General features: G+C 42.5%; 1 protein-coding gene across 12 annotated transcripts in view; it reads left to right on the forward strand.

The window, feature by feature from the left end:
* The window catches only part of PARD3 (par-3 family cell polarity regulator), a 441643-nt gene that overhangs the window by 226067 nt on the left and 199137 nt on the right, over positions 1-16439 (forward strand). For all 12 annotated transcript variants that reach the window (XM_075271584.1, XM_075271589.1, XM_075271591.1 and 9 more), the window contains 2 exons: positions 7534-7722; positions 12003-12170. In XM_075271584.1, the coding sequence (XP_075127685.1) occupies positions 7534-7722; positions 12003-12170 (357 nt within the window). The remainder of the gene's footprint in view (positions 1-7533; positions 7723-12002; positions 12171-16439) is intronic.

Below are 16439 nucleotides of genomic sequence, written 5' to 3' on the forward strand. Positions count from 1 at the left end.
AAATATTGCAATTTTCCCATAAAGGTACATCTGTCAAATATCCTGTGGTCTTCGTCTTTGCTGCCATTGTATACCCAATACCGTCCATTGGACATTTCTTCCGATTTTCTTGCATTCCAGACCATTTCTGTTCTCTAAAATCAATAACTTCCCCGAAATCCTTGGATTGTTCTGAGAGTACTGGGCAGAGATGTTGTCTCTGTAAGTTAAGACTTCCTCGGGATGGAAAAGACAAAGTGTGGAGGAGACATTTGAGATCGTTTGCTTTACGGGAAAAATGTTAATTGCATTTATTTTCACCGTCTAAAGTAAATAAAATAATATTCCGGCGGTAACTTCATCTCCTCACCTCCTTAAGGGGAAAAGGCTTCTTGGGGGGAGAGGGGGGTTAATATGTGATATGCAATGAGCAATTGTCTGTCTGCAGATCGTTCCAGAAGCCGCAGGAGACTCTGCTTGTGCCGTTTTAATTAGCTAATACCGTCTTGTAAAAATAGCGCGCTGGCTCTTGATGTTGCATCCACTTTGTGGCCATTGTTTGAGGCCGGGCAGGATGTTGATTCTCTTCCGTCCCCACAGCGGGTTAGAAGAGCGAGATTGCGAACGGACGTGGGCTACATAATAAAGGAGACACCTAGTGACTTTCCCGAAGACAGCCAAATAATAAGACATATGGAAGTAGTTATTTGATTCCTTTTCGCATGGCTTTGATATTCCTAAAAGGATGAAAATCACATGCTATAAATTTTATTTCTTTGAAAATACCCATCAGGTTCGTCTCTTTTTTTTTTTTTTTTCCTCCAAGTGCACATTGAAATTGAACTCAGACTTATCTTTGAAGTCCCGGGCTGAGCTTGTAAGACATTATGGTAGAAGTTTACTGTAGGTAGTTTTTCTCCTTATTAAAATAGTTCATCGCTAGGCTAAAATCTTGTGAATTCCTTACGTGTAGTGAAATTGAATTCACTACATAGCCAGAAAGTGAATTATTTTGGTACATTTGATACGCGAGGGTTAAGCGTGTCAGAATTTAGAGAAGTCCGTGTTTCTGAGGGAATTAGGTTATCAGTCAAACTGGTGCTTGGGATCAAACTTCTAGGTCTCAGGCCTTGGGCATAGCCCATAGCATGTCCGCAGCCACAAGACAAATGGCCGCTTACACAGTAAGTAAGCGACTATTTTCTTGTGGCCGGTGGGCATGCGCAGTCGGCTCTGCCCGAGGCCTAGAAGTTTGACCCCCAGCATTGGAAGCAGACGCGCAGAGAGGCCGTTCCTGAAGAAGATGGAGGCGGCGCTGGAGAGTTCTCTGGCAACATTGCGGACGCCCCAGTGCTTTTTGAGTTGGAATAGCCTTCAGAAAGGCTATTCTTCTCCTACCATTCCTTGTCTTCTCCATGCTGCCGTTCGCTTGAAATCCCGTTTTTGGTCGGTATGCAAATGAGTTCTCTCGCAGCACTGTTCGCTCAAACAGCACTGGGGCGTCCCCAATGATGCAAGAAAACTCTCCAGTGCTGCCTCCATCTTCTTCAGCAACGGCCTCTTCACACTTCTTTTTCTGGAGCGTAGGGGGTCAAAATTCATTGCATGCGCAAGTCGGCTCTGCCAGCGGGCCTTGGGCAGAGCTGACTTCACATGCGGGTTTTTAGCCACTTACAGACGCAGTAAGAACTCCATAGAACTACAGGAGCGTACTGCGCATGCTCGTGTAAGGGGCCACAAAAAAAAATGGCCGCACGCATGTGAAGTTGGCTCTGCCCAAGGCCCGCTGGAAGAGCCGACTTGCGCATGCTTTGAATTTTGACCGGGGACGCCCCCAGTGCTGTGAGAGAACTCATTTGCATACCGATGAATACCGGGATTTCTTCGGAACAGCGGCGCAAAGAAGACATCTAAAGTTAGGAGAAGAAAAGCCTTTCTTAAGGCTATTCCTACGTGAGACCGGCAAAAAAATTTGATTTTAATGGGAGAATCCCTTTAAGTGTTGTCGTCTGGATATAAAGACAGATGGTTGATAGCTATCCTCATGTTCAGGTCCACTGTGCAATGTCCACCACAGGCATCCTGCAAGCAGACTTGTCCGTGGCCTCGATTCCCAGACGATAGGTTGCGGCTTTCAATCTTGGAAATGCTGACAATGACTGACATGCTGCCTGTCCAAAACCTGCAGCACAAGACTCTTTCCGCACAGTGCTGATGGGATCCCAGTCCCTACTCTTCTTCTGTACTTTGCTGAGGGTTATCCACTGGCAATTTGCCAGGCTTCTTAGAAACGACTGCAGGCATTTGCTCAGTCCACAGTAAAACTCCACGGATGGCACATAGATGACATTTGTGGACTGTCCATGACTCTGCAAAACCATTCACTTCATCTAATGAACCTGGGATGTAAAAAGGACAGATAGACGACCCTCTGAGTTTTGCCCAGGGCTCGCTCCCGCATACACTGGCCCATACAGATGAATGGGTCAGTGTGCTAGTCTATGACAACATGACTAGCACCCTAACAAAGTCACGGTCATGTGGATGGAGCCTGAAGGGGTTTTCAGTTGACAGGTTATCCTTGGGGTTACGCTTTATGCTGCCGTGGTTGGTAGTACATCACATTTCAAGTGGACATGGTTTATCTGTATTATTGTATACCAGCACAGCCACATATACATAGATAAACACTAATAGGTGTGGGCCCCGGTGGCATCGGATGGCTAGCCTTCATACTGAATACTATACAACCCCTTTAACAATCCATATGGTGGCCTGTAACAAAGAGAACTAAAGAAATGTCTCTCAATGTTCAGTCATATGAAGTGTCCTATATGTATACAGCTACAGCATCGGAGTTAGGGTACAACTCCCCCTCTAGGAGGCGCTGTTGTCTTCAAAATTGACGTCCCAGTAAACAATCGTTTCCTATTAAAGTAGGAGGCAATGAAACTTTGTAAATGGTCTTGGAAATACAATTATATTTGGCAAGTGATATTTCACAGCTGCTGCCAAATTGCATAAAAACAATCCCCGCCAGATGTGGTGTAATAGCTTAGATAATGGGAATAATGAATTTCAATGTATACGTGCAAATAGGGTTCAATAAGTGTTAGCTGGCATGTGGAGGGAATTAAAATATTTCCTCTGCAAAGTGTTGGCGATAATCTGCATTCAGCACAGAAAGCGGCGTGTACCGCCATCCCGTCAGTCTCATGGAAATCGCAGCCGATGGACACGTTGCATATGGATTGTTTTCACTTATTGGTGGGATTGATTTATTTCCTGTTCTTTCTATCGCACCAGTACACATCACCCTACACGAGGCGTCAGTATAGTAAAGCCGCAGACTTATGGTCTTTGTAACACGCCTATACAACCGCCAAGTTGTGTATCATTGTAATAGAGCACTCATAGACCTCGGTATAGTAAAGCCTCAGACTTATCGTCTTTACAACACGCCTATACAACCGCCAAGTTGTGTTTAATTGTATTAGAGCACTCATAGGCTTCAGTATAGTAACATCTCTGTCTTATGGTTTTTGTAACACACCTATACAACCGCCAAGTTGTGTGTAATCATAGAAGAGCACTGATAGACCTTAGTATAGTAAAGCCTCAGACTTATGGTCTTTGGTAATTGTAGTAGAGCACTCATAGGCCTCAGTGAAGCATTTTTTGTATCCTCAATCCCTTTATTTCCCAATAGGTGGTCAGTACAGATATTGGCTATACTACTGGCATCATGGCTTCCATAGATAAGTGCTGATGACTGTAGTGTGGCGGGTAACCACTGATCGTCTCTAGCGGTTTAGTGCTAACTGCTTGTAAATATAGAGCGGTACTAAGGACTGTCTTAACTGGTCATGTAGGGAATAGAAGAGTTAAGTATGTATTTTTTGTTGTTTTAGAGCATTTGCTGCTGTTGTTTTTTTTTTTTTTTTTTTAAATCATTTTTGAGAAATCCTATAACATTATATAAGGGCTATTCTGAGACTAGGCTAGACATCAGTAGGTCTATCACCAGAGATAAAATAGATATTAATGGGGCTACTAGTATGCTGATTACTTCCTGCAATATAGTCATCATACGATTATACAAGTGCCTGCCAACATTAGCATATATGCATTTACACTGGTGTATACCACCACCTGACAATAGCTTCCCTGGACTTGCACTCCTTACATTATCCTTGGGAGCTCTCAATATATATTCTAACTTGCCTTAATAGAGATTGAGGAAGGCAGGAGGCCAAATAAAAATTTTTGGACCACGTGCATCTGACAGTAGGCGTATCGCTCTTTTTAAAGGGAGCCTGGCACAAGAAAAATGCAGTCCAATCTGCAGGTGGCATGTTATAGAGCAGGAGGAGCTGAGAAGATTGATGTATAGGTTTGTGGGAAAAGATTTAGCCTAATCTGTCATTTATCCATTGAAATCTCTGCTGAGGAGTCTAGGAGGCGGAGCTATTAGTGATTGACCGCCTCCCCTCTGACTGTGTATACAGATCGTCACTGCTAGGACCGCCTCCTGGACTCCTCAGCTGACATTTCAGTGGATATTTTCCCACGAGATATATATATATATATATATATATATATATATATATATATATATCAATCTGCTCAGCTCCTCCTGCTCTATAACATACTGACAATAGATCAGACCGCATTTTCCATATGAAGGTTTCCTTTAATCTAGATTGGAATTTAGTATTAAAAATGAACATAAATGAAATATTTGTGAATTTGCTCTCCCATGACGATTGCTTTTAGATTTTTCAATGACCCTAGCGGCAATTTTATTTATTGGGTTTTTTTACAAATTTTTCAGCAAATTGAAAGATCCTCTAAACCTTGTCTGTTCCTTCACGGAGTCTGTAAGATCTCCTTGTCATAGTTTTCAGGTTTACATAGCTGACAATCCAGAAGCACTTCGATCCCCAGCGTTACGTTTTGTTCTAGTTGGCGAATCAATCACGCTGCCGTCCATTTTCGCTCACATTTGCATATAAATGCATCCGCGTATGGCGCCCAACTTGCTGCACTGTCACCTTCATGTTACACTTGGTATTAGAAGGAAAGTATTCACCATATTTTATCATTCATCAGTTCTTTATTAGAAATTATATACATGAGCGGCTTCAATAACTGAAGTCATTTCCAATGACCTTTGTGTCAAGTAAATGTTTTGAATGAAACATGGGAGAGATCTAATGGCTAGAAGTGGTAATGAATATGTAAGCAGGAAGGTCTGCACGTGGGGGGTGGGAGCGTATTCTCCTACATCTCCCGGGACACGGACGAGTTACTGGCAGAGCCTATTAATAGCTCATCTATTTTATTAGAATTAAAGGGGTTTATTAGGACTACAATACCGATCTTTGGGCTAGTTCATCAATGTTATATTGGTGGCGGTCTAACATCCAGCACCCCCACCGATCAGCTGTCTGACAAGGCTGCAGCATTAGCACGAGTTCTGCGGCTTCACTTCTTACCAAGCATAGCCGCCGTACATTGTATAGTGTCTGTGCTTAGCATCTGAATGGGATTACGTTGCAAGTGGGTCATGTGACCAGTTTAAAGGGGCTATCCAGGGACTAAATTTTGTTTTCCAGACGGGGTTCTGTCAGTTCTTCCAATTTCAGGTCACCTGATCAGGACTAGCACCCAAATCAATCTACTATCTAACTACTCTCCTATGTATGGTGTGTATTACCTGGATGGGATGGCTTTCTAATATTATAATCTGCTCTGCCATCCCCCTTACTGAACACTGGAGAGGAGAGACTCGGAGTCACCTATTTGGAACCAGCCAAGAGACCTGACATACAGCACGGTCAGGAATGGGTTTCATTTTAGTCCCTGGGTAGCCCCTTTTGTTGTCACTGGCTTGTGTCGAGGAAGAAGCACCTGCTTGACTATTGCTGACCCTTCATGCAACTGCTTGGCAGGGTTGTCAGGTGTCAGACTCCCACCAATCCAATATTAGGAACACATATCAGTAGCATAGTCCCAGAAAACCCCTCTAAATATTACATACTTCAAGGATAGTTGATCAGAATCCGATTGGTGGGGAATCCGACTTCCAGCACCCTCACGGATCAGCTGTTTGAAGCAGTCATGGCATAGGCATGGATGCCTTCAGAAAAATGTCTTCTAAGAAAACATGTGGAAGCGGAATACAGCTACAATGAGAAACATCTGAAGTCACACACAACAGAAAAACAGGAAGCTAATGGAGAAGAGCACGAGCCAGAATTAATATATAACATTCCATTTAGCTTACATTCAAAGTGTCAAAACAACGTAATGTCTATTCCAAGTCATCAGGCCCGAAGCCTGAGGCTGTACTACTGCCAGCATCTTGTAAATGTTTGCAATCAATAGGGAGCCGTACAAGGATACATTTTCACTTCACAATTCCTCAATAAATTCTCACCTTTTCAGAAAAAAAGTAAATGGGGGATTTCTCCTTTAAGTTATGTATTCCCCTTCCTTGAAACGTGTGATTTAGTAATTGAGCAATTACGGCAGAGTCTGAATTCCCGTTTTCTGTGTCGGCAGTATACACGAGACAACGTGCGAACACCTTTCATTAGCGCTGGCCCAGTTTAGGATCATTTATGTATCCATTAGACGCGATGTGCTCCGCTGTGTATTAAACATCTGCCTGGTTTTTCTTAATTTTTTTAAATGTATTTGTGCAGTTTTTCTGTGGACATCATTACTTGCCGCTTTCATGTTTTCCGGTGCCTTGGGTAGGGCGTATTATCACTTGCTGTTTTTGATGCAGTTTTTGAATTGGACTCTAAAGAGGAGAAGAGAGAATCGTTCCTATATATAGTAGATTTTCACTTCATTTATGATCCGTTCTTTACACTGGCTTCAAAAAACTGCAACAAAACAGAATTTAAGGCCAGTTCGCATGGCCGACTTTGCTCTCGTGTGTCATAGGATGAGGCAGCAGACTTTTAAAGGGGCTGTGCCGTTAAGGATAGGGGATAAGTGTCCCATTGCTGTGGTTTAGACTGCCATGTACTCCAGGGATCCGGAGACCAAAAGACCAACAAAAGCCTCCTAGTGAATGGAGCACCAGTGCCAGTGTAGGCCATTCCCTTTATGGGGTGCTGGGACTGTATTCTGTGGCATCACCTGCAACCCCATAGACGTGAATGGAGCTCCGGTCACACAAGTGCACTGGGATTTCATGCACTAGGAGGCTTTTGTTGGGCGTCATTGCAGTCAGACCCCCAGCGATCAGACCATTATCCCCTGTCCTGTTGATAGGTAATAAGTGTCCTTGATGGCACAATCCTTTTAAATTGCAATAGTGACTGATACGGGTGGAGCCCCCTTTGTCTGCATCTGTCTAAATGGGGGCAACACGGTGGCTCAGTGGTTAGCACTGCAGCCTTGCAGTGCTGGAGTCCTGAGTTCGAATCCTGCCAGGAACACCATCTGCAAGGAGTTTGTATGTTCTTCCCGTGTTTGTGTGGATTTCCACCCATTCTACAAAGGCATACTTACATGGTTGTTTTCTTGCGCTCTTAGAAACCAGAAGAAGACGACCTTGTCCTCACACCCGATGGGACGAGAGAATTCCTAACGTTTGAAATCCCTCTAAATGATTCTGGATCGGCCGGTCTAGGCGTTAGCGTCAAAGGCAACCGGTCAAAAGAGAACCATGCTGACCTGGGTATCTTTGTGAAGTCAATCATCAATGGTGGAGCTGCATCCAAAGTAAGTGAGCAGTGACCAACGTGGTCCATACTGTGTGATACCTGTTAGTAGTCGCCATAAAAGCGATGATGGAACACGGGAGGTAATGAGAGGACACTCAGACGTCATCAGAGTGCATTACATTAACAAAAAAAAATTACCTATTGTTTAAATTATGTTTTTATACTAAACATATTTTTTTAAGAATTATTGGTGACAATGTTTTTAATTTTCCATTATAATAAAAGAAAATCGATAAAATCTTGCAGTTCCAAATCTTGCCACTAGAGATGGGCGTGTAGTATTCGATCGAATACCTCCCCTGCATAGATATTGGTGGTCGAATACCACGCGGTAAACGCAGTAATAATTTGATGCCCCTCCCACCTTCCCTGGCGCTTTTTTTTACACCAATAACTATGCAAGGGAAGTATTTGATCGAATACTACTCCCTCATCTCTACTTGCCACTAAGCCTACAATAGTTTGCAACTCCATGTAGTTGGACCATGTACCCATAGACACAATGGACCGGAGCAGACCCTATTCATTTGTATGAGAGAGTTTTCTAGGCCTGCTCGGTGACCTTGTCAGAGGTCATTGTGCAGAGAGGGGAGTAGATAAGTTGTGAAATCCTCCATTGTGTCTTGTAGATTTTGTGTCTTATCTACATATACATGATCGTTGTGATCATCAGTGTGCTGTAAGTGAGGTGACTGCTGCAAAGAAATATTTGTACAGAAAAGAGGAAGTCTCAGCATATTATTTGGCTTAGTGACCAGAGTCAGGATTTCAGGATTTTTAGGACTTTATTTAAAAATATCGATAATAACATGGAAGATTTGAAAAACTTCACCTTTAAAATTTCTTAAAAAATATCTTTAACATAAAACTTGTGATAATACACTTTCGATAGCTTCCCCACAGTAAACTGGGCTGCAGGTGCAGAATTATATGCCTCTAGTAAGGGGCAACGCAGTGGCTCAGTGGTTAGCACTGCAGCCTTGCAGCACTGGAGCCCTGTGTTCAAATCCCGCCAGGAACAACATCTGCAAGGAGTTTGTATGTTCTCCCCATGTTTGTGTGGATTTCCTCCCATTCTACAAAGACATACTGATAGGAAAAACAAAATGTACATTGTGATCTCTATATGAGGCTCACAATCTACTTAAAAAATACAATAAAAAAATTATATGCCTCTAGTAAACGCTTCTGGTGGTCGTATCTCTTGAGCATCAAGAGGTTAAATTCCTACATGCCTGCCTGTTTTCCTTCCTTCTTCTGACCTCTGCCTTTGGGGACCCCCTTATACACATTACATAGTACGTATTCCCAGCAACTGCATCTGACAGTAACAAAAAAAAAATCCAACGTGTTGCCTGGACTTTTCCCCAGACACTTGTCTTTGGTCAGCATCTCCCATACTCTGCAGGTGGCCGTTCCGGCTGTCACCAGGCTGTAGTATATTGTCAGCTTTATACAGTCCAAGGTTGTCTTTTATCGCTCTCCGTGAGCAATGTGGAAGAGACAAAAGAGATCTAAGCAGCGATTGTTTCACGGTAATCTGCACGTTTGATAGTTTGCCAATGATAATTGCCTGAACGTAATTGCCAATGCATAATCCCAATGTTACAGCCTGCAAAGTAGCCGTGATATATACTGATCAATAATGTAGAACGCTGCGCTTCCAATTACTTTTTTCTCCCTGTGAGAGGGATGAAAATCAATATATATGTTGAGATTATATCCAGTTCCAGTAGTGGATGTCTTCGGGGAGTTGTACACCTTTACTTTATCTACCGATACTATTCATTTGTTGATTCTCAGGTCGACGTTGAAGAAAATAATATCCGAGCCAATCTCTTTTTGATTTTTGTTGAATTTTTTTATTTTTTATTCATATATATATATATATATATATATATATATATATATATATATATATATTTTATAAAAAGTTAAAAAATGTTTGCTGGAATCTATGGTAAAATCGAGCAGGGCGCTTTTTCTTCTTTTTTTTTTTTTTTCCAGTATCCTGCCTTAGGGCTAGTTCACACGAAGGAAGTTGGCAGCAGATTTTGATGCAGAATCCGCCTCAAAATCCACTACCAAAAATGGCTCCCATTGACTTCAATGGGAGCCGCTCGCTTCTTTTTTCCGCTAGCTAGTAGAGTAAAAAAGAAGCGAGCTGCCCTATCTTCCCGTGGATTCCGCAGTTGAATCAGCTGGGGCGTCCGCGGCACGAGGCTCCCTCCCGATTAGGCCCATTCATTTGGGCCTAATCCAGAACGGAATGCTGCGACGGAATGTTCACACACGGAGTTCATGTAACTCCGTGTGAACTAGCCCTTAATCTCTGCCTACCATTGAATACAGATTCAGGACGGCAGAATCGGTCTCAAAATCCGTTCCAAGTCCCTCCATGTGAACTTGCCCTAAGTCCCCATGCACACCATTGTGTGCCAGTTCAGTGTGCCATACAGGTTTTTCCCAGATTGCTCACCGACCCATTCATTTCTATGGACTCATTCAAACGACTGTGATTTTCACGGATCCGTGTGCGGCCCAAGAGTCTGTGCTGTAAAGCTCAGGGCCGATCCTATTCCTTTCTGGTTTTGCAGCCATGCTTGCTGGTGACAATGAATGAGGCCGCAGAAGCACGGGCAGCACACGGATGATATCCATGCTCTGCCTTCCCGTTCGGTCACGGGCAGCGGCTCGCACATGGTCATCCATGCAAAAGCAATTGAAACAAAAAGTAAGAATTAAAAATTTCTGGTTTGTTTATTTGGTTTTCTTTTTGTGAACAAAGCAGAATCTGCGGTAGCAGCAAAATGGACGAGATTTCGGGTCTGTTCACATGGCACTATTTACTCTCAGTATCTGTATTCCTCAGCAGAGGTAACCCTTCAATCTCTCCATTATACGTTCTGTAGATTCCATTTCTAGTGGCGGAATACTGTTATGTGAACAGACTCTTAACCCAATCTCATCCTTACATTGCAAAATCTGCAGCGGAAATTGATCAGCAGTGCGGACTCTACTCGTTGCAAATTCACAGCAGTTCCCAAAATCTGCAACAAAATTTACATATTTTTAATGCAGATTTTTTCTGCTGCAGATTTCTGGTTTCTTTTCATGGTAGACAATTGCACCATGTGCATCCCTGTCTTGACCTAAACACAATGGGGTTAAATTACTGACAACCTTGACAATATGAGTTTGTTGTGGCTCCAACTCCTAGCACATCTGCTTATCAACTGTTCATAGAGGCCCAAGTGCTTGGGCAAGCATGGTGGTCTCCATTTTGTGTTGTACACTGTCCAGCTGCTGGTTGTATCCCCACCAATCTAATATTGATTTCCAGGCCAATAATAATGATAACCTGTCTTAAGGGATAGGTCATCGGTTTAAGATTAGTGGTGGTCTAACATTGGGTACACCTACCAATAAGCTGCTCCCACCAGCTCATATTCAAGATAATGGAGCAGGAAGCAGACAGCGCTGTTCTCTGTGTAGTGGTCAGACCAGGTACTGCAGTTCCATTCCCTATTATTTTTAATGGGAGCTAAGCTGCAGTGACTCAGTTCATCTTCTAGACAGAGAACAGCGCTGTCTGCTTCCTGCCCATTTCTTTATGTATCAGCTGCTGAGAACAACTAATCCATGTGGCTGTTGGCTATCAAACTCCCTCTAATCTGATCGCCTCTGTAGGATAGACCATCAATATGTTGACCCCAGACATCCCATTCAAGACCTGGAAAACCACCTCAAGTTGCAAACGTGTTGGGCTGCCAATTATATTATGGACTTGAGTAGGAGTACAAAGAAGAAATACTAAGGGTCAAGATCTTCTAGAAAGATGTCCACATGTGAAATTTCATTGACTGCTTACTATGCGGGTGTATTCTTTGATATACATATGAGACAGTTTAAGATGTCATAGACAATAGAGTAGAATCACTTTAAGATGGCCAAATACAGCATCTGTATCACAGCCCCAAGACCTAAACCCTCCATAGTTGTACTGAACCAAACTTAGATTGCTATTGAATCCTATGGAGACCCCAACCCTACACAGTAGGACTGAGGATGTGCAGGATTTGCAGCCATAATATGAACACTACATATTGTGCCCATCAGAATGTGAGCGGATTCTGTCTATGAAATCTTCTCGCTCTCCGATAACTCGTATTGTAGGTATAAGCTGGAGATGACATTTCCTAGAAGTATCGTCTCTTATTATGTAATATTGTCTAGCATTGTACACGCGTCTGACACCTGTTCTTCTCTACCTACAAGGATGGACGGCTCCGTGTAAATGACCAGCTTGTCGCTGTCAATGGCGAATCTCTACTAGGCAAAACAAATCAAGATGCCATGGAAACTCTGCGGAAATCTATGTCAACAGAAGGGAATAGACGAGGAATGATTCAGCTCATCGTAGCCAGGAGGATAAAGAGGAACGAGGTAAAACATCACGCTTATATATACACAACGCAGAATGGTCGGTGACGTCTCAGAGTTTACAGCAACCGTAAAATAAGTGACGCTCAGCCCTGACATATTAGTTCATGGCGTCTACAAGGTCACGGGTTTCTTTAGGTATAGCTTTTAGCACATCTTTGGCGTCTTCCTATGTATTATTAGCTGTTATTAGAAGAATTGCAACCATTCAGATGTGGCGTCTGATCCAGTACCTCATGGCAGCCTGTAGGTGGTGCTGTGTACATTGTTATTAATGGGATATCCTGAAAGGGGTTAATCCTAATTAACTATGCAGTACTAATTAGAGATAAAACATAATTATGCCAGGCTTGTGTTCTGTCACTATTAAGTAGATAGTGAAATAAAGATCGAATCTACTTTACAGGGGAAAAATATATTAATTCAACCGAAAAGAAAATTAAGCGCACACATATAATAATATAAAAATATAATAATAAAATATATATATATATATATATATATATATATATATATATATATATATATTATATTTAAGTGTAAAAATATACATATTTTATATTTGTCTAGCTATATATTAGATAGAATATATTTAAATTTATAGACAATCAAAAATTAAACTTTTTTGCAAATATAAGTTAATAAAAATTTTGCAAAGTTTTAAAGGTTTTCTGTAACCATTTTGGTGGTGACATCTGTTGTCTTCATCAATATGCCAATGGAGACGATCATGAATGCAGGAACTTTCTTTGTTCTGGAACTTTTTATTATTATTTTTGGCATAATATTTGGCTCCACAAAGGCCAGACATCTGTCTGCCATTTCAATGGGAGTCAAAGCTTGTCAAAAAAGCAGTGTGAACATACCATTATGTATATATCACAGATCTACTGCTCAGGTGCACATTTCAGACCTAGAAAAAAGGAGCATCGTCCAGTTGTTGTCAGTGGTAGATAAAAGTCCAGCATTAAGGTGTACTATGACCTATCGCACCTAGCGGAATAATTCGTATTGCTGGGCATCGGACTGATCCCTGGATTTGGCCGGCTGAGCGCTCCTGTATTCCAATAGTGTGTTCTTGTCCATTAGGGGTAGTGTTATACTCCTCTTTGCTGGAAAGTTGGAGATCCTCAAGTAACTGAGGCGGTCGCTGAATAGGCTGGAAATGTGACAACACTTGTCCTGCAATGAGACAGTTCTAGGAGCAGTTGTCGCTTCTTCTCCGTCCCACTTCTCATTCTCTACAGTTCATGTAAAGTGCATTACCCAGCGGGGAGCCGAATGAGCACAATGAAACCTCCTTACTTTTTTCTTTTTAATTTCCTTACGTGATATACTACTGTACTTGTATACAACAATGACCGCCGGACTTTGTACATCTGCATACTGCCGGCTTCCTGAAGCTTGGGTATGTTCACACAGCGTATTTGTGGCAGAAATATTGGAAATCTCCTCCATACTTGTTTCTGCAGCACTTACATGGATTTCTGTATACCGTATGGAAATCTTCTAGGGGTTAGTATGCTCTTATTAGGTATATTAGTGCTTTATGGGAACTCAGACCTTAATGGGGTTGTCTGGGATTAAATAAAAAAACCCTGGGGGGTTAAAATAAATAAATAATAAATTTACTTCCCTGGTTCCGACTGTGCGTCCCCTATTTGCTTTGGTCAACGGGGCCGGAAGTGCATAGGGTCAAGTGACTGGTGCTAGTCTCAGTGGTTACATATTGGGTAACAATGACCCTCACCATTTGCAAAATGTAATTTGTGACCCTCACCATTTGCAAAATATTTTGTGCCTTTTTCAATTGTCATATTTGCAAAATGTAATTTTGCAAATATGACAATTGAAAAGAAAAGGCACAAAATATTTTGGGCAGAGTTCATCCATTTGTCCCAGGTGGCAGTAAACACCAATGTGATATGTCCATGGGTCGGTATAGAAGTCGTCTGTCATTTGGAACATATATATGACGTAGTTTACACTCTGGTATGGGATTATGTATTTTGTTTTTTTGCAGCACTTTTTCATCTTTTCGTCGTCTTTTCTTCCTTTTACAGTGTTTTTCCACCTACAGTAATAAAAATCACCAGTAAATAGTTGCAGACAGTGATGTGTAAGCAAATACTGAGTATAATCTGAACCAAATGGATGGAGAGCTCTGAAATCCCCTCCGTACAAGTGGGTAACATATGTGCGGCCCTCCCTACAATCTCATCCGTATAGGGGAAAGATGAGTAAAAAGTGTCCGTCCTCCTCCATGGGGGGCAATCTGGATGATGGCCACAAAGCCGATGCTGAGTAGTCCCATACCAGAGATGGAGATTACTACCAGACGGTGGCTTTTGTCTTCTTATAGTTAAGACAACTTGTCATCCACTTCACACACCGAGCCAACGTTTATGGGAATTCACACTATAGATTTACACACCCCTAAGTGCCATCAATTCGCCATGTGGCGCTTCAAAGATCCTCTGTGATATGGCAACTTCCTGAACGGTGGTGCAATCCATAAAATGTCCTATTCCATTAAAAGTATCTTTCTAAAATATAATAAAATTCCCATTAATTCTTTTGATCTTCATCTTTCATCCAATATGGCCTCCATTACTGTATCTTATACTTCTGTATACCCATCGTCATTGTCATGGTGGTGTCCTAGAGCGTTACTAGCCAATTTAGACATAGCAATAATGGATAGCGCAGTCCACAGTTAAAGGAACATGTTATGTGTTAAGCTCAGTGCAGGGCACGAGGGGGTGATGTGTGACTTTGGGGGTCCTTACTTTCGTGTTCCTTGCATTTCTGTCTACCATGATATGAGGTGTTGGTGTGGAGTATTACGCCACCCATTATATATATTTTTATTTTTCCATTATTTGCGGTGACACCATCTTTCTGTAGACAGTACTGCGGAGTCTTCCTTCCTGTATAACGGTAGTATTGCAGTAATGATGGCGGTTCTCCATATCTCAATATTACGCACCCTATATAGATTTCATTTACATTTGCGTTATTTGCAGTGATGCCATCTTTCCATAGACAGTACTGCCGAGTCTCCCTTCCTGTTGAATGGTATTGCCGCCTTAAATGATCCGATTGATCCTGGCGTACCTTGGTAAACTCTTTCCTTTCACCTTATTTGTTTCCTGTTTCTGCCTCCAGCCGCTCTGAGCGGTGATTAATTCATGTTTTAGTGAAGCTGTCACTCCTAATCTGCATTTTATGTAAAAACTAATAAAACAAATCCTTATTTTGCAATTTAAGCCTTATTGAGTCTAATTCACTGGCACTGCAAGTTTATTGTTCTCCTGCAGCTTGACGTGCTTCCAATTGTAATTGTGTTGACCCTTTATTGCAGTAAATCTCCCCAGCGCTTATCAAACAGGGGAAGATAAGACTACTATTCAGAGCTTCATTAAATATCTCATTTGTATTAGGCCGGCTGAGTGTTGGAATGGGAATCTTCTTAGCACACTGTCTGACCTCCTCCGCTCATGTGCTTGGAATGTCTTGTTTTCTTTCCCCGATCCCTCCCCTATTTAGATCCTTGGCTCGCAGCCAGGCCTCCACTGCGTTTCATTGACTTCAAAGCGTTTGTTTCTCATGGTAACCACAAAGCTAGAGGCTTACCTTGGGTATCCCAAATCAGAGGCGGAGCATGACAGTTCTGGGCACTAAAGCAAAATCTCTATTAAGCATCCCAGCTATAAGGTGTTTGTTTTTTGTTTTTTTTTTGTTTGTTTGTTTTGGTCGACTTGTATTGAAAAGAGAAACCCTATGGGCTCTCTAGGGCTCCTAGGCCCATGTTCATCTGCACCCTCTTAGTTTGCTCCCATATATAAGTAATTGTGATCAGTAGTACTTTACTAAGGACTGACCCCTTCCGTTCTTGCTGCCCCTTCCCTTCCGTTCATGCAGCCCCTTCCCTTCTGTTCTTGCAGCCCCTTCCCTTCCGTTCTTGCAGCCCCTTCTCTTCCGTTCTTGCAGCCCCTTCCCTTCCGTTCTTGCAGCCCCTTCCCTTCCGTTCTTGCAGCCCCTTCCCTTCCGTTCTTGCAGCCCCTTCCCTTCCGTTCTTGCAGCCCCTTCCCTTCCGTTCTTGCTGCCCCTTCCCTTCCGTTCTTGCTGCCCCTTCCCTTCCGTTCTTGCAGCCCCTTCCCTTCCGTTCTTGCAGCCCCTTCCCTTCCGTTCTTGCAGCCCCTTCCCTTCCGTTCTTGCTGCCCCTTCCCTTCCGTTCTTGCTGCCCCTTCCCTTCCGTTCTTGCTGCCC

The sequence above is a fragment of the Leptodactylus fuscus genome, chromosome 4, assembly GCF_031893055.1.
Source record: "Leptodactylus fuscus isolate aLepFus1 chromosome 4, aLepFus1.hap2, whole genome shotgun sequence".
Taxonomy (NCBI): domain Eukaryota; kingdom Metazoa; phylum Chordata; class Amphibia; order Anura; family Leptodactylidae; genus Leptodactylus; species Leptodactylus fuscus.